The sequence below is a fragment of the Xenopus laevis genome, chromosome 9_10L, assembly GCF_017654675.1.
Source record: "Xenopus laevis strain J_2021 chromosome 9_10L, Xenopus_laevis_v10.1, whole genome shotgun sequence".
NCBI lineage: Eukaryota > Metazoa > Chordata > Amphibia > Anura > Pipidae > Xenopus > Xenopus laevis.
The window spans coordinates 109,126,813-109,146,790 of record NC_054387.1 but is presented as its reverse complement, the minus strand read 5'-3'; the positions used below and the strand labels follow the sequence as shown (position 1 = coordinate 109,146,790).

At 38.8% G+C, this 19,978-nt stretch overlaps 1 protein-coding gene across 1 annotated transcript in view; it reads left to right on the top strand.

Annotated features, from left to right (window-relative positions):
- Positions 1–19,978, top strand: part of fam20c.L (family with sequence similarity 20 member C L homeolog) — a 126,127-nt gene that overhangs the window by 14,194 nt on the left and 91,955 nt on the right. The window contains exon 3 of the mRNA XM_018236411.2: positions 17,745–17,823. Within this exon, the coding sequence (XP_018091900.1) occupies positions 17,745–17,823 (79 nt within the window). The remainder of the gene's footprint in view (positions 1–17,744; positions 17,824–19,978) is intronic.

Sequence of the window (19,978 nt, the reverse complement as noted above, 5' to 3'; positions counted from 1 at the left end):
GTACATGAGACACAGCAGGTCCGGACTGAGAATTAAAATAGGCCCTGGCATTTCAGGTACACAGAGGCCAAATCAGCCCACACAGAGGCCCAAAAAGCCCCTACCAGCCTACTAAATACTGACTTTCTATGGGACCTTATAGCAGCCCCTCTGGCATTTGCCAGAACCCACAGATGCCAGCCACAGTGTCAGACTAGGGGGGTCCAGGGCCCCCGGGGCTGCTGCTTCAGGGGCCCCACACCAGCCATGGTTCCCCACCCCAGGTGCAACCAATGGGACCCCCACCACAGCTGCAAGCCCCCCCCTTGGGGCCAGGTGTTAGGTAAGTTAGCTACACTACACTCATTTCAGAATGGGAGCAGGTCTGGGTCAATGGGGCCCCATAAGTAGGGTTGCCACCTTTTTCCGATGCTAGATCCAGGCAGGGGTGATGTCATAGGGGGGGTGGGGTGATTGTGTCACAGGGACGGAGTGATTGCATCATGTGGGCGGGGCTATGTCCATCTCAGAAAATCCTGCCCGGTTTTCCTCATTTGAACCTGGGCAGCCCTTCCAAAAAACCGGACAGATAGAAAAGCTAACCACAAGGGCCGGAGCCTACTGGGTTTTTTCAGTCCTGATGAGACCATAGCATCTATTTTTTCAGATTTTTCAGAATTTCATTATTTCTTTTAACCACTTACCTACCATAGACCGTAGCATCTACTCAATCGACAGGGCAAGGAAATCCGAAGAAAACTGCAAAAAAAACCCACAAAAACCACCATGTTTTCTAAACTTTGCATATCAAAATATTGCCACAGAGAGAAACCTACACCCCCCCCAAAAAAAAACATGGTGATGCCATATTTCAGGGCATAAAATTACACATGAACATTAAAATATTGATTGATAAATATGTAAGTTAATATATGTAAATATTTAAGCTAAATAATGGTTACTGGGATTTTTTATATTGCTCTATAAAATTATTGACTCGGCTTGATAAACAGAGATATTCTTTCTGTGCTGGGAGATGAGAATGTGAGAATGCCTCATGGGCAGGGGCGGTTGGTGGCTTTTATTTATGTCTGTTAAACGCCACTGATATTTTTGCATGTAAATATTGAATGAGCAGCAGTCCATATGTGCAAAGCAATCAGTTAATGGGAGTCAAGAGCAAGCAGATGCAGAATCAGCAGTTTGGTAGAGATGCCATAGTTCCCACCAGCTCCTTTTATCGAATAAACAATGTCCTTAACTGATTAAAATGCAAGGAGAGCGAGGGTTTCCAAAACTAGTTATAAAACTTAGTGATATATCCCAACTCTGATTTCTTTATGGGGAGCAGAGGCAGTTAACCTGTCGTGGAACCTGCTGATTGATTAACATCCGGCTGTGAGTGAACAATAAAGGCCTTTTCCAATGGGGGTAACAAAAGCTGTTTCTATACAGCAATATTTTTAAATTGTTAAAAAAATACTGGTATATAGAAGTAAGGCATATACATGAAGGAAACATGGGTCTCTTATAGTTACTATGACATAAAAAAAAGGCCAAGTTTGCTTAGTAGTAGCTGCTCTCCCATAGACATTAATGGAAAAAAATAATAATTTTGTTTTTAGCTGAATAACTAATGTGTTGCCATGTGTAGTTTGCAATCTGCTGCAGATCATGCTTTACAAGTGTTATTATAGTTATTATAGTGCATTAATGCACTGCTCAGTACAATTATCTCCATGGTTAAATTGTAGGTCTTACTTGATGTCCTTTTTTTTATTCTAGTATGTTACAGAATGGCCAATTCTAAGCAGCTTTCCAATTTGTCTCCATTATTTTTTTTTTTTACAGTTTTTGAATTGTTTGCCTTTTTCTTCTGACTCTTTCCAGCTTTCAAATGGGGGGTCACTGATCCCATGTAAAAAAAAACAAACGCTCTGTAAGGCTACAAATGTATTGTTGTTGCTACTTTTTATTACTTATCTTTCTTGCCAGGCCCTCTCCTATTCATGTTCTAGTTTCTTATTTAAAGCAATGCATGGTAATTTGGACCCTAGCAACCAGATTGCTGAAATTGCACACTGGAGAGCTGCTGAATAAAAAGCTAAATAACTCAACAACCACAAATAATAAAAAATGAAAACCAATTGTAAATTGTCTCAGAATGTCACACTCTACATCATACTAGAAGTTAATTTAAAGGTGAACAACCCTTTTAATATTCTCCTTTCCTTCCATTTAGCTTGTGGTTTGCCTTAGCAGTTGCTTAAGACTGGGGCCACTAGATTAAAAATGTCTTCTGGTTAGGAGCTAGCTGCTTCTTCAGCTCTGGTTGACATAGTAGGGGCAGACAGTGGAGCTGCTTCTTCAGCTCTGGTTGGCATAGTAGGGACGGACAGTTGAGCTGCTATAGCTCTGGTTGTAAAAGTGGGGGTGGACACTGGAGCTGCAGCTTTAGCTCTCCTTGTTATGGTACGGGTGGACAGTGGAGCTGCTTCTCAAGCTCTGGTTGTCATAGTAGGGGCAGGCAGTGGAGCTGCTTCTTCAGCTCTAGTTGGCATAGTAGGGGAAGACAGTGGAGCTGCTCCTTCAGCTCTGGTTGACATAGTAGGGGCAGACAGTGGAGCTGCTTCTTCAGCTCTGGTTGGCATAGTAGGGATGGACAGTTGAGCTGCTATAGCTCTGGTTGTAAAAGTGGGGGTGGACAGTGGAGCTGCTGCTTTAGCTCTCTTTGTTATGGTACGGTTGGACAGTGGAGTTGCTTCTTCAGCTCTGGTTTTCATAGTAGGGGCAGGCAGTGGAGCTGCTTCTTCAGCTCTGGTTGTCATAGTAGGGGCAGGCAGTGGAGCTGCTTCTTCAGCTCTGGTTGGCATAGTAGGGGCAGACAGTGGAGCTGCTTCTTCAACACTGGTTGACATAGTAGGGACAGACAGTTGAGCTTCAGCTCTGGTTGTCATGGTAGGCTATGGATAGTGGAGCTGCTGTATCTCTGGTGTTATAGTGTAAAGCAGGGATCCCCAACCTTTTGAAGCCGTGAGCAACATTCAGAAGTAAAAGGAGTTGGGGAGCAACACAAGCATGAATAATGTTCTCGGGGTGCCAAATAAGGGCTGTGATTGGTCATTTGGCAGCCCCTATGTGGCTTGTCAACCTACATTGAGACTCTGTTTGGCAGTACACCTGGTTTTTATGAAACCAAAACTTGCCTCCAAGCCTGGAATTAAAATATAAGCATCTGCTGTGAGGCCACTGGGAGCAACATCAAAGGGGTTGGAGAGCAACATGTTGCTCACGAGCTACTGGTTGGGGACCACTGGTGTAAAGGATAGTGGAGCTGCTGCTTCAGCACTGGTTGGGGTGCACCATGTAATTAGCTAATTCAGCTCTGATTTTCACAACAGAGGACATGCTATTTTAGCTCTGGTTGTGATTTAGGAGTGGACAGTGGAGCTGCAACTTTAGCTCTGTTCGTCAAACAGTGGAACTGCAGCTTCAGCTCTGGTGGTCATAGAAGAGGCAGACAATGGGGCTGCTGCTTTAGCTCTGATTGCCTTAGTGCAATGGACAGTGGAACTGCAGCTTCAGCTCTAGTTGTCACAGTAAGTGGACAAATGGTAGTTAGCCATTGCTGACATCATGGGAAGGTTTTTAGTGATTGGTTCCTCTGCCAAGTATCCCTGTGCAATCTAACACCTGCTTAATTGATGTACATTGCGACCAGTACGTTACATGAGGCACAATGTTTCCCGAGTGACTGCTCACTGCAGCTGTAGCAAATATGGAACGCTGCAGGGCACTCTTTGAGACCCGTGTCTCTCGTGTAAGGGAGGTTTATTGGATATTTTCCCTGCAACTTTCCTGTTTACGAGGCAGCCTTATCTCCTTCGTTTTAACCCGAGGCTTTTAAAGACTTCTCCGAAAGGAAACGAGCAGTAAAAATACAAATTACTGTTGTGAAACTGCGTGTTGCAACAATCACAAACTTTCCTTATATCTGAAGAGACTGAGACGAATGACAGCACAAGCTGTTAGCCAGCAGCAGGGGAAGCAATTTTCCGGTGCAGTTCTCACTTCCATTGTTGGTAAACAGCACAGTGTTAGGTTAGGCCTAAATAAAAGCTCGAGATCAACCCTTTTGTACATAATTGGATAATGCTAGAAATACAGGATGTTCTTTATACTCTCAATGCCCATCTGTCATGTATATATTACACTGTTACCCTTGTCCAGAGTGATCCTTGCCATAAAACAAGAGAGAACTGCTGCTTTAGACAGAAATGAAGTTAAGACATTGTACATGATTCCCATGGAATGCTAACCTCTACATATGCACAAATGGAACTCATCCGGGACTACATCTACTGCTTATATTGTTCAAAGAGGAGACAAAGAGGATTTAAGGAAAATTATGTTTAACATAAAATATAATAATCAAATGTTAATTTCTATCTCATAGACCAGCAATATACACATTTTAGTGCTCCGATTAATGATCGGCTTGGGCGAATTTGACCCGTTTCATTTCGGCAAAAATTCACCATCGGCAAAATGTCGCCGATGCCCATTAAAGTCAACGGGCGTCAAAATTTTTGAACGAGGGCCAAATTTTGGGCGTCATTTCCGCACAGAAACATGGGGAAAAAAATTTGCCCATCCGTAATGTGGAACTGTATTTCCTAGCATTCTTCCAGCCGCTTGTTAAAATGTGTAGTTCCGCAACATCTGACTTTAGGTACAATTGTCATAGAAGCAGCACATCCATGGAAATGAGTGTTTACACATGCCTCGTGACAATCTTGTACACTTGCCAACAGGAACAGCAGGTGACCTTTGCCCCAAGATAGTCATTTCTTATAGTGCAAGATAAATAGGGTGTAACTTACAGAAGTATCTACTGATTTATCATGAGTGTCTTTCACTTTGCTTAGAAAGTATAACTCTAGGCAGTTATGGATTCTCTATCAAACAACATAATCACGAGTTCTAGTAACATGTCTATCTCTGTCTGATGTACTGTATGTTTTGCAACTCTCCTGCGTCTATTGAGTGGAGGCAGAAATACAATATTCTATGGAATACCAACAAGAACCCAAGATGTTGTGGTCATACATTGGAGTCACGTAGACTTCATATGAGTCCAAAGTAGTTATTTATAACCCAAAAGAGGTGCCTTTATTCAAACGCAAAAAAGATCTTTCACAACTATTAGTTGAGGTCTGACAAAGTCAGAGCAACAAACAAAATTTTTAGGAAAAGAAAAAAGAAACCCCACCAATAGTTATGATTCTAAGGTTGACAGAAAAATTCTAATAGGTGCTGCAACCTACTTATTTAACAACAATAATTCATAAGAAATTGTACTAAAAAAAGATTTTAAAGTGCCAGTGCCGTTATAACCACATTAAACTTTTCATAAATACTTTGAGATCGAAAAGTTTGAAAAATCGAACTAATTCAATTCATCAGTGAGATAATATTACTCCTTGAATTCATCCATAAATAGAAAAATTCATTACTTAAGTAAAGTGCAGTGCAATAATTTAGAGTATTAGACTCAAAAAAAAAAAATTAATTAGTTGAATTAAAAAGTAGTTAAAAATGACCAAACCAGGTAGTGGGTTAAAAAATATAGTCATAATCCAAAAAATTAGATAGTAGAAATTAGAAAAAATAGATGGTGGAGTTGTCCCGAAAACTAGTTACCTGATTTTTTCTAGAGCCTGGGACACCACACAGATAAGTTTTTCAAACTTTTCGATCTCAAAGTATTTATGAAAAGTTTAATGTGGTTATAACGGCACTGGCACTTTAAAATCTTTTTTTAGTACAATTTCTTATGAATTATTGTTGTTAAATAAGTAGGTTTCAGCACCTATTAGAATTTTTCTGTCAACCTTAGAATCATAACAATTGGTGGGGTTTCTTTTTTCTTTTCCTAAAAATCCAAAGTCGTTATTGGCAATGTGATTCCATGTGCAGTTACCATTCACCCACCAACAGGACACCACTATCATAGTGTGTCCAGGTGGTGGGGGGGAGGGAATGCAGCCTGCAGTAATCTCTGAATCTCTGTTAAAACATGTGATAGTAATTTAACATGGATTCATCGTTTTGAATGTTTAACATTTATTCTGCTAAAGCAGAGCCTAACGTGCTGTTGCTGCCGCCTCTCTACCCTGAGGCTCTGCAAACCCTTAATGGCGTCCACCAAGGGAGGGCTACTGTAAGAAAGAATCGCTATTTAATAGTTATAGTGGGTTTGAAGTAGCAGAGGCTCAGACGCCACAAGAAAAAAAAAAATCTGTGTTCTCAGGAGTCTGTATATTATGGTTGCGTTAAGTTATTTCTCTCCAAGGAGGAATTTTGCTGGGTTGAGAAGTGAATTGTAAAATGAAGCAGAAGAAGTCAGAGACGCCTGTTCAGATGAGCTGGAACCTTTCTCTGCTTGTTCAGAGATAGGGTTAGAGAGTCTTTTAAGTATCATTTGATTATGTAATTAAAGATCTTCATGCGGTTATCAGACGGCACCCTTGTTTTGCACACTACCTCTAAGCTGCCTCTAGGCTATTGTCACCTACGTAACATTTCGGGGCTATTAAGCTGTCACAAAGTGCCCAATTGCCTTCTCTAGTCAAGATAAAGGGAGTCTGAGATGCTCTTTAACTGGCTTTGTTGAAGAACAGTTGCTTGTAAGCTACAGTTCATGATCTGCAGCTGTACATCACCCCTAGGAATTTAAATTATGTTACCCTGGGCAATTGAGGTGCCTGACATACAGTCTAATCCACAACCTTTTTTTACCCGTGAGCCACATTCAAATGTTGGTGAGCAACACAATCATAAAAAAAGCCCCTAGGGTACCAAATAAGTGCTGTGAGTGGCTCTTTGGTTGCCCCAATGTGTACTCGCAGCTACAGAAGGCACTACTTGGTAATACACCTGGTTTTTATGCAACTAAAACTTGTCTCCAAGCCTGGAATTCAAAATTAAGCACCTGCTTTGAGGCCACTAGGAGCAACATCCAAGGGGTTGGTGAGCAACATGTTGCTCTTGAGCCTCTGGTTGGGGATCAGTGGTCTAATTTCACTACTTTTCTGCGTTCCCTCACTTTACTCGCCTGAATGAACCAGTAAATGTGGGAGAACTATATTCTTTTGTAGGTTGATGAGAATATGAGCAGAACTCATTTAGTGGGACTTTGAAGCAGCAACACAAAAATAGATGGTCTCTCATGCTCCCATTGATAGGGTAATATGTGGACCCCAGTGGTACCCCACTGCATGGAGAAGCTGCATGGGACCCCAAGTCAAGTTTCAGATACATACATCCAGTCTATATATTCTGGGTAGATAAGTTCCAGAGCTATTGTATATTCCTTATTTGAAGGAATCCCTCTGGAGTCCCCTCATCCAAAAGAGTCCATTCCTCGGTTCTTCAATCTTCTCTATTATTGTTGCTCATGTGCAGAGAATTTTGATCTGCTAACATTGAACCTGTATGATCTCCTCTTTACTTTATTAGCCTCTATAATAGTCCATTGAGAGTTTCTAACCATTAAGAGTAACCTAACCCCAGCTCTGTTCACCTCAAGTAGTGATGGGCGAATTTGTCCCGTTCTGCTTCGCCAAAAAACTCTCCAATTTCCCTAGAAATTCGCGTAACGCTGTAAAATTCACAAAACGTGAATTTTGATGCCTGTACCAATTTTGACGCCCACATTCAGGTCAATGGGTGTCCGAATAATTTCGACGCACAACAGTTTTTATGCGAGTGACTATTCTGACTATTTTCGCAGCAGTTTCGCGGGAATTCACCAGAAATTTCTGCCTGGCAAATTTATTTGCCCATCACTAACCTCAAGTGTTTGGTCATATTAATTCTACTGTAGCTCTTGTCTCCTTTCTGTATTTCCTACCTAACTGACTCTTCTTCCTTTCCTTGTTGTCTTTCCTTTTGAATCTTCACCTTTATTTCTTCTCTTTATTCCCTGTCTTTGTCCCATCCCATTTATTTTACTCAGTCCATATTATTTTTTTCCCTTCACCTCCTGCATACTGTAGCTCCCATAGAGGCATACAGCCTAATAGTGGCTCTTTCCAGCTTTCAAATTGGGGTCGCTGACCCCGACTAAGCAAAAAGCAAATGCTCTGTAAGTCTACAAATGTATTGTTATTACTACTTTTGATTAGTCATCTTTCTATTCAGGGTCTCTCACTCTCCTGTTCAGATTCCAGTCTCTTATTCAAATCAGTACATGATTGATAGGGTAATATGGACCCTAGCAACCAGTTTGTTGAAACTGCAAACTGGAGAGCTGCTGTATAAAAAACTAAATAACTCAAAATCAACAAATAATGAAAAATAATAACCAATTGCAAATTGTCTCTGAATATCACTCTCTACATCACACTAAAGGTTCATTTAAAGGAGAACAACCCCTTTAAACGAAGACAGCATCTGTTTAACTTGGTCTATGAAGAAAACAGAAATACTGTATGTTCAGCTTTTAGGGTAATATGGGGAGCAAATCCAGAGGGTTTACTCATTGTTGGAGCTGCATTTCTCTGTGCATGGGGACGTCACCCTATGTGACACATGTGCTCTTAGTTTTTCAACAATAATTCTTTGATGTTCAATCTCAGTGACACTGGGTATTAGAACATTTCCAGTTTATATTTTGTGAGTAATGAGAAAGAAAACAAACTCTTTCTGTTGCAATCAGTCCTAATTAAACGGCCTTTAATGCAGCATGTTTTTTTCTGATATATTTGACTTTTAAAAGAAAAATATATCCTTTTCACAAGATACAGTAAGTGCAATTTCTATTGAGTAATTGTAATAGCAAAAGTGTGTTCCCAGAATAAGCAGTTTGTTTTTGCAGCCCCCAAGGCTGTCAGGTCTGCAGTATGAGGCATCGAGCTATTGGCCTAAGGGTCAGTCATTAGGAGAAATCAGCCAACTGGGACTTCTGAAAATAGGAAGGTTGACGGACGTACAACCAGCTCACTGCTGCAGAACTAACATATCCAGGTTACCTTTTTTTTTTTAAAAAAAAAAAAAGATCTCTAATGGTAATGTATTTTAATTATTTAGCCGTTCCTTTGAGGAAATTCTGGCCAAGCATTAGAAAACACGGGTCAATAATAGCAGCAAAGCACCTGAGATCAAACTATAATGAGCCGGTAATTAAAGCAGAGACACTTACATAACTGCTTTGTATAAAAAATAAATAAAAAACATTGACCTAACAGCTAAGGAACAGCCAAGTTTTGAAGAGTCTCAAGTCTCAGTGGCATTGGGAAACATATTCAATATTGCTAAGGACGTACAATTTGCTGCAAATGTCTGCACCTAATGTTATGGGTATATATGTATATTTATATTTTTATCTGTATAGCGCTCAAACAAGGGAAAGTTGTGCTCACCACTAGTTTTTAAAACCATTAGGCGGGGGTGCAATGAGGCTGTGACCACAAAATACATATAGTCAAATACAAGAGTCCTCTGCACTCAACCCATTATCAATATATTTAAGACAGAGACATTTTGTGCATACTGCTACTAAAAAATGCCTTACCCTTTAAACAAAACAGGGATTGTTTGTCCATATATTGCAATATATTTAAGCTGGCCAACTACGTCAAAGTCATCCCATATCTGGCCAGTCCTACGCTTAATTTTCATCTGATTCATTAAGAATTCTATAGTTTCATTATACATTTTATAAAAGGGACGAAAACTTTTTACCTGCAACTTACTAGCTGCTACTATAGTCAGGTGATCCCACTGGTGTCTAATAAAAGGGCAGCCAAGTTTGGGAGTTTTACTTTGAAAGCAGCTAGTAAGTTGCAGATAAAACGTTTTCGTCCCTTTTATAAAATGTATAATGAAACTATAGAATTCTTAATGAATCAGATGAAAATTGAGCATAGGACTGGCCAGATATGGGATGACTTTGACGTAGTTGGCCAGCTTAAATATATTGCAATATATGGACAAACAATCCCTGTGTTGTTTAAAGGGTAAGGCATTTTTCAGTAGCAGTATGCACAAAATGTCTCTGTCTTAAATATATTGATAATGGGTTGAGTGCTGAGGACTCTTGTAATTGTCTATATATATATATATATATATATATATATATATATATATATATATATATATATATATATATATATATATATATATATATATATATATATATATATGCATAGAATGGACCAGCACACCGTTTTCTTCAATCAAACGTGTTTATTCAATACACACTGTGCATCCAACGTTTCGGCCCGCATGCGGGCCTTTATCATCCTTGATAAAGGCCCGGATGCGGGCCGAAACGTTGGATGCACAGTGTGTATTGAATAAACACGTTTGATTGAAGAAAACGGTGTGCTGGTCCATTCTATGCATATATAAAGACTTTGACCGAGCACCCGGCCTGGAGAAAAAAGTGGACAGAGTGCAGGTGTTTGTACTATAATATATGTATATATATATATATATATATATATATATATATATATATATATATATATATATATATATATATATATATATATATATATATAGTGAAAAGGGAGTGAAAAAGGTCTTCAAAGTTGCCGGGACTCATGGAAAAGCAGTTTTGGGGCCTGGGTGCAAAATCAGCATACAATCCACCTCCAACAGAAAGAATCCACACTTGCAGGTCTTAAGAAATAAAATTAAAGCTTTTATTGCAAAAATATGGGCACTGACATTTCAGCCAAAAAGGAAGTGAACTCTGAATTGTTACTAGACTCCAGGCACAGTCATAGGTATGGGAGCTCTTATCAGGAACCTGATACTTATAAAGTTTATTATGGAAATACCCATAGGTTACATTTCAAGCTAACAATTCTATTCTTTTACAAATGAATTCCCTTTTCTCTGTAATAATAAATAGTAGCTTCTACTTGACAGTACAGGTATGGGACCTGTTATCCAGAATGCACGGGACCTGGGGTTTTCCGGATAACAGATCTTTCCGTAATCTGGATCTTTATACCTTAAGTCTACTAGAAAATTATGTCAACATTAAATAAACCCAATAGGCTGGTTTTGCTTCCAATAAGGATTAATTATATCTAAGTTGGGATGAAGTACAAGCTACTGTTTTATAATTACAGAGAAAAAGGAAATTTTTTAAAAAAAATTTGGTTTATTTGGATAAAATGGGAGTTTATGGGAGACAGCCTTTCCATAATTTGGAGTTTTCTGAATAACGGCTTCCAGAAAACGTACCTGTAACCCCAGGTTCCAAGCATTCCGGATAATAGATTTCTTATCTTTCCATAAACACTCATTTATACATGCGGTTGGCATTTTGTACCTTGTCCCCCCACAAGAGTTGTGCCTCCCACTCTCTCTCTATATATATATCTGATTCTTGTTACTACTGCTAATGACCACTAAATTGCATCCCCAGATCCACATACATTAAACACTTGCCCTTTCCCTTTATCCAGATTTTCAGTCTTGGCAGAAGGTGCAGAGGTGCAATGCTTGCCCAGAATAAACATTAAATTCATAGTGCCTTGCATTCCTTCATCCTATGGCTCAGTCCCTTTGTATGTGATGCTGGACTCTACAGAGCAATACCCGGGGGAATTTGCATTGTAACAAAAAAACATGGTGCCTTGCCTGGGACAAATAAGCTGTAGGTCAGGACCAGCAGCACAGACTGAGGTTTTGGCAAGCAGAAGGCATTTTGAAACAGACATAAAGAAAGAGGAAGACCAAGAATAGTCCAAGAACCAACCGCAGATATTACAAGATCAGAAAGTCTGATGCGACATATTGTAGTAACTGAGCTGACTTCCTCTCAGTAAGTCAGCTGGCATCTAGTTATTTAAGACCTTTACATGGATCTGTGTTTGTGAGTTCAAACCACACATTCCCATTATGGTGATTTTTTTCCTTCATTCTTTATTCTTCTGTTCAGTCTCTCTTATTTATCTTTTAACTTGTCATTCACACCACTGGCTAGGGACTTTGGGACCACTAGCAACCAGACTAACTTATGAAATGACCATCTGTAGGGTGTATAAACATCCCTTGTGATGTGAGTGATCAGTTTGTATGTATGTTTCCTGGTTCTTTAGACTCTACCCGCATCATGGGTTTGCTTAGGGCACATGTACAGCTATATACTATGTTTATGAGTGCTTAGGGCTTTCTTTTACAATATTTACCTTTGTTACACCTGTAGAATTTGCTTACATGTGCTTTACATTCTCTTCCATCTTTTACTGCAGGGCAAAGTTGCACACACAGAAGCAGCTTTTCAGGTAAAACTGCCCATAAACAACCTACCGTTGTTAACCTAGAAGCACAAGACAGCAGTATTTTTACAGAGCTGTCAACTCCCCCTATTTTATTGGGAGTTACCAGATTTTATTCTGTGTCTCCCGTCATTTACAATCATCCCCCCAATTTCTGCTGATTTCACGCGATTGCAGGCAAAACTCCAATGTGCGCATACTTTAGTGATGTCAGCAGAGCAGTTTTTATGACTTCAGGAGAGACTCTGACATCACTTCCCATTGCGTCACAAACCCCGAAAATTCTTGGTGGACCAAGTAAATCCCTTGAACATCGTAACTAAAAAATTGACAGCTCTGTATATAGACATATGTAGACTCTTCTTCATAGGCTAGAATACTACTGTAAAAATATGGAAGCTGATTTAATAAAATTTAACCCGGGGATTCCCACACATTAGAAATCTGGTAGAATTTTTAGGAATCAGTCCAACTGGCCAATAGAATGACTGGTCTGGGAGGGTCAAACATTTTTCCTTTAGGAGGTTATTTATCAAAGTCCGAATTTATCTCAAAATTTTCTGCCACAAACTCCGATCAAATCCGCTCAGGTTTTTTTACGCTTATTTTTTATTACATTTTTCCAAAAATTTACTTTGCGGGAAAAAAATAGATTTTCATGATTTTTTGGGGATTTTTTATCTGATTTTTTTCTGGGGTATATTTTGGATTTTTCACCAGAAAACTCATATTTTTGCCTGAAAACTCCAAAAAATTTGGGGTATTGCATGAAACAAAGTGCACATCAAAAAATCCTTGGGACTTCTCCCATTGACTTATATGCAACCTCGACAGGTCTGAGATGCTGGATTTTCTAATTCAGACTTTCCATCCTGGGGGTTTAATAAATTCCGAAAAATGCGTGATTTTTTAAAAATCAGATAAAAAAATCACACATTTTTCGTGATTTTTGCATTTGGAGTTTAGTAAATAACCCCCCTAGGGTTTTACCCATTAATTCAATAAATATTCATATTGTATAACTGCTTCTTTGTGCATTGGTCTGAAGTATATCATCAATATAATTAACTCTCTCTGTTGTTTTGTTAATAAATGCAAAAATCTTTATGGATGTATCAGGATCAATAAATTCCATTATCATGAATCTGACCCTAATCTTATCTTGTTCATTTATTTTTGGTAGGAGTTGTATTTGGGTAGGTGCTTTGTGGGTATACGTATGCACTGTGCACTCCCACATATGGGTTTATTGATACAGGTATGGGATCCGTTATCCGGAAACCCAGTATCCAGAAAGCTCCAAATTATGGAAAGGCCATCTCCCATAGACTCCAATAATATCAAAAAATTAAAATTTTCAAAAATTATGTCCTTTTTCTCTGTAATAATAGAACAGTACCTTGCACTTGATCCCAACTAAGATATAGTTAATTCTTATTGGAGGCAAACCCAGCCTATTGGGTTCATTTAATGTTTACATTATTTTCTAGTAGACTTAAGGTATCAAGATCCAAATTATGGAAAGATCCATTATCTGGAAAACCCCAGGTCCCAAGCATACCTGTACTGAACCCCTCAAGTAGTCGTACCATTCTAAAAATTGCACAAATGTCCAATAGACATTTGTGCATTATTCAACTGGCACGTTTGCATGTTCTGAGCATTTTGCATAATTTCATTATTTAATTTGTTAAATGAACAGCATTTAAAGATGATTATTTATCCTTAAAACCATCTAATGATTTGGAATGGCCACCATGAGAGGTTTGACCAAGACCCTGATAGTCTTCAGAATTTTTAACTAAATAGAAGGAAACATTCAACTAGTGAAATTCGTCGTATGAAATAAAACTAGGCATAATATTTATAAGAGAGAATGTTATAAAGGCATTGCAGTCTGACACGGAAACACAAAACAATGGATAAATGGATGAACATATTCCCTCCTTGCACCTCTTCTCAATCGTCTTCTTTATTGCCTTCTCCTTTCATCATCCATCTTTACAACTTCTCACAAATGCACAGCAAATCTCTCCAAAATCTCTCCTGATCTTTGTCCCATCACTGAAATAGATTCAAATGATTCCCTTCTCAAGTTTTATACCTTTGCAAAGATGTTAGATTGATATTAGTCCAACACATCTTTCAGGCACAATTTAGAGCACCATAGTGATTGACAGCGTTGCCCTGATTATTCACCTCTTATATGTTGCAGAGGAAACTAAGTATAATTTCCATGGAAGTGGAGAGAATCTTTTGTACAATTAATCACAATAAAAAGTGATTTCTGCACAAATGCATTTTTTGGTGGCCTTCTGCTCTGCTATACATAATTTGTTCCTTTCTGTGTGACAAACACTGTCTCTCTTTTGGGTCTTGTATGTACCTACAGGAAAGCTTTGTGCTGTTGTTGTAGCTCAGACTTGACAAACTCTACACTTTGGCTTTGTGTTCAGCGTTTGCTACTCCTACCACACCTCTGGGCAAATCCAAATAACTGGAAAATGTTCATATCATGGATGTCCAACCTGCGATCTCTTCAGCTGTTGCACCTCAGTGACAGTGTAAGCCTATGATGTGGTTAATGTGAATTGTAGATCTATAAACAGCTGGAGGTTTGCAGGTTGGAGATCCATAAATTAGCATCTTGTGACTGCTGGAAGCCCCAGGAGAATGTCGGAGCCCAGTTGAGCCTTGACTGATGAGAATATAAGACATATATTTGGGAAAGAACTCTACTTCCTAAAGATTTGTTGTCCATAAGAAAGATTTAGCTGTGTGTCAAAGTATTTTCTCCTTATGCCACTGCTATTAGTCTTAGTAGAAATGGAGCAAACATTATCTATTCTAGACATATATTTTAAATGATGTATTTTATTAATTTCTTTATATAGATCATTATCACATTGTCCCCATGTTTGTGCAGTGTTGTCTGCAGCCCAATATTAGGGCAGTAAAGGCAATACTGTATCCTGGCCAGCCATTAGACTACTTATGTGTTAATAGTCTCCTGATTGCACAGATTTCGATTGAACTAATCATGTAATAAACCATTGCTTCACAGATGGAGTGATGGTTGAGTGTTACATAATGGTCTCACCAACTTTGCTCCTGTACCCACTGTTTTGTGTGTGTGTGATTTTGCATATTTCCATTATTCAGCACCATGGAAAGCAGCCATAACTAATTGGCAATGTAGTGTGCCCCTACAAGGCTAAACAGCTACCACTTAGTAAAGAGAAAAACTGCCTATCACAAGGTGTGGCAAATGGCTCACAGTTATTTGGGCATTTTCTTGTTGATATTTGTTGTTATTTTTATTTTGACACTATGACTTGAGCCCTGGAAGATTTAGAAGTCATAAAGGTAGGAACACAGTGCTGCCATAGTATGTATCTGAAAGACAGAGTGAAATAGTAAAGTAAAAGACTGAGAAAAAATTGGAAATGAAGAAATGATGATCTCAGAGGTTTTTATGGGGGGAAACTGTTCCCATTAATAATACCCTGGGGCAAGGCGTGCTGCCATATACAGCAGATGCACTGCTTATGCATTCCAATTTCCAGGTGTGCTGGTCATGGAAGGAATCAGGAGCACAACATAGTAAGGACACTTTCAGACCTTTTTGACCGTTCTGCTTGTGTGGAAAGAATTGCACATCTTCCCTGTGTCTCCAACTGTTGCTTCAAAAAATGGGAAGGCTGTGTTAGCTGTAAATTTGATGCACTATTCCGATGAAATAAGTGCAATAGCAGATGTGCGGATGAGAGACAACGTTGGAGAGCCTTATGCGTGAATTGACCCTTTTCTGCCCAATCCTCATTTCATTTTTTCCATTTATTGTCGTACCTACTGCAACTGCTCAACCGTTTTCTACTGAAAAGCTACTTTAAACCATGTGCTCAGCATATGAAAACAGATAATTATGTTTTAAAGCAACCCAATCTTGTGTAATGATAGTTTTCTCCGTATAAACAGTACTTTTCAAGTAAATCACAATCAGCTGGGAGGTATCAGCAGTTTGGAGCCATTGCAAGGCATGTTATAGCTGGAAATCAGAGTGCACTTATGTACAAAGCAGACTGTGTTTGTTGTCTGAAAATACAACATTACAGGAGGACTGTAATGAACTGTTTAGCAGAGCATTAAGTAGTGAAGGAGTAGAGATACTTTATAGGCATTTATAGACGGATTTATAGAGAAAGCACTGGCACTCTAATGGGTATAACTTTGCACTTGCATTATCCCCTGGTACAGTGCAAAAGGCTGTGGAGAGCAAGGAATCGTTGGAGGACCTGTTATCCAGAATGCTCGGGACCTGGGGTTTTCCGGATAATGGATCTTTCCATAATTTGGGTCTTCATGCCTGAAGTCTACTAGAAATTCATTTAAACATTAAATAAACCCAATAGGCTGGTTTTGCTTCCAATAAGGATTAATTACTGTATATCTTTGCTGGGATCAAGTACAAGCTACTGTTTTATTATAACGGAAAAAGGCGATCATTTTTAAAAAGGTGGATTATTTGGATAAAATGGAGTCTATGGGAAACAGCCATTCCATAATTTGGAGCTTTCTGGATATCGGGTTTTCGGATAAGGGATCCTATACCTGTAGTTAACACCTGTCTTCAACAGATAGTAAACAAAGTGCTCACCTTGTGCCAATAGGCTCTTCAATATCAGGCTAGTGAAGGATATACATGTGGACGCCCATGGTCACCCACAGGTCTCCCCTTATATGGCGATCACAAGTTGACCTGCTTGTGTGCCATTGACTTTCTAGAATTGGGAATATACCTGTTAGCAGTGGGCACAAATACATGGCAGCAAGTTGCATTGTGGGTTAAAAACATAGCACTGCTTTTTTTGACTTTGCACCTTAACCAAGTCTTTTTGCATTGTTTTCCTGTATTTTATTGGCAGATGTATATCTTTACAGGTATGGGATCTGTTCTACCGAATGCTCTGGACCTGGGGTTTTCCGGATAATGGATATTTCCTTAAATCTATTAGAAAATCATGTAAACATTAAATAACCCCAATAGGCTGGTTTTATGGATTCATTATACTGTTGTTTGGATCAAGTACAAGCTACTGTTTTATTATTACAGAGAAAAAAGAAATCATTTTTAAAAATTTGGATTATTTAGATAAAATAGAGTCTATAGGAAATGGCCTTCACGTAATTTAGAACTTTCTGGATAACGGGTTTCTAGATAACCGATCCCACACCTGTATATATATGTGTGCTCCACTGATTCAGTTATATAATGTAGCTCATTCATGCAGAACGCTGTGTCAGTAAACAGAGGATATTTTTAACATCAAATGACAGATATTTGGAACGTGAGACCACTCCACTGCCTTTGGCTAAACGTTGCTAGAGAGCTGTAACAACAGTAAATATTTTGCTTTATAGAGTTTCTGTAATGCTGAAAATGTTTGTTTTCCTTTTAAACAGCAATGAAGGCTGGAGGCACGCAGCTGAAACTCATCTTGACATTCCAGAATTATGGACAAGCTTTGTTTAAACCAATGAAGTAAGTGGAAGCTTTTTACTGTATCGACGCACTGTTGTTTATGAAAGAATCTTTAGTACAGGTATGGGACCTGTTATCCAGAATGCTCAGGACCTGGGGATTTCCAGATAACAGATCTTTTCGTAATTTGGATCTTCATACCTTAAGTCTTCTAGAAAATAATGTAAATATTGAATAAACACAATAGGCTGTTTTTGCTCCCAATAAGGATTGGAAGGCCAAATACAAGGTATTGTTTTATTATTACAGAGAAAAAGGAAATTAATTCTAAATTTCTATGGGAAATGGCCTTCCATAATTCAGAGCTTTCTGGATAACGAGTTTCTGGATAACGGATCCCATACCTGTAATATGATAAAATGGGCAACTGATATGAGGAGTGATGAGATGTCTTTATTTTGGCAACAGCACAAATGCATTATATTTGTATCTATATTGCAAAATAATGTGTAATAATGCAATATGTGAATTCAGGTTGGTTATAAATGGGAATGTTTGAGTTGTTCTAGAAACGTACACGGGTTCATTATGTTTGTTGTTGAATTTTTAAAGTAGTATTTGTACTACCCTATATTTATAGGAGCTGTGTAAGCACGCATTAATGGTAATGCTCAAATCATCTCGGATGTTGATTGCCTGGACCCTGCTGGGGCCGTCACCATTATATTCAGTATAAGGGCAACCTAAAGTGTTTTGTTGGCCATTCTTAAATCCTTAGAAATATACACAAGAATATTTGCAAACGCAGACAACGTTCTTTAAGAGAATGCTGCTTGGGAGAGATAATCTGCCATGACAGATCTAATAAATGAGAAGGCATCAAGGTAACCCCCTCCCCATAGTATTTGCAGTGTACAACAGGAAAATCCTTCTTCGATATTCCTTTTCACATTCCCATGCCTTTATTGTTTTTATATTGTACTCCAGATATTCCCAGTGACTGTTGCAGAATCACCCAGTGTCAGCCACGGCAATGGCTTGAGTTAAAGTGGCGTTTCATAATATCCTCATTATCTCCTCTCCACTAGGCTTCTCAAAGCATACCACCAGGATTCATAATCCTTCTCTGTGTTTTGCAAATAATAATAACGCCAAATGGGTGTTGCAAGAGTTATGCATAGAGCAGGCAGATGAGTTGGAGTTCAGAGAAGGTTCGTTAAAGCATTTGTTCCAGTTTGCAGATCAAGATCCAGCAACCAGGACTTATCCGTTAGCCTAGTGTACAGTATGTGCATAGAGACTGTAGATCAGTTGATATTTATGAAAACACTGGGCTCAGGCCTACACTGGTACTTTCTTAGAGTTTGCAAATGTAACTTTTTTTTACATTACATTCTTACATTTTTTTCCTAAGATAAGAATCATAATGAGTTTCTTGATTTTGTTTAAAGGAGAAGGAAACTGCTTTTATGCTTTAAGTTAGGCACCCCCAAGTGATTGTATTTAATTACTTGACACCCCGGGTCGGTGTCTTATCAGCAGAAAACTGCACTGCCCCAGAGTTATTCCAGCGAACACCACGGAACGATCGTCTTCCTGCTTCTTCCTTCATGGCTGCTCATGCGCAGTAGAGTTAAAAGCCAAATTTGAATGAAAAAGACGGTTATTTCATTCTACTACGCATGCGTCTGCCCCAGGAAATTTGAAAAGCAAAGAAGCAAAGAAGCAAAGAAGAGGATCCATGGTGCTCACTGGCAGAACCCCCGGGCCGGTGCAGTTTTCTACTCATAGGAGCACCGGCCTGGAGTGTCAGCTAAGTAAATACAAGCACTTGTATAAATTACTTTTCTTCTTCTTTAAGTCAAGGAAGTTAAACAATCTATAGTGATACTAAAATCTACAATTGGGGGTTATTTATTAAACGACATGGCTATCTGTCACTAAAATAGATCCACAGGGCCAAAATATATTAGTTAAAAAATAATAACTTTATTGGTGAAAGTTAGAAAAAAAAAAAAAAAAAAATATAGATATATATATATATATATATATATATGCATCTCCATGAGCCCTACGCATCTCATATCCCTGTGGGTACGAAACGCATAGGACTCATGCATATATATATATATATATGTATATCCTGGTATCCCGCTCCCTAAAGCTGGGGGTCTAGAGCACCTGGACCACATCAACTATCTGGTGAGATACAGTA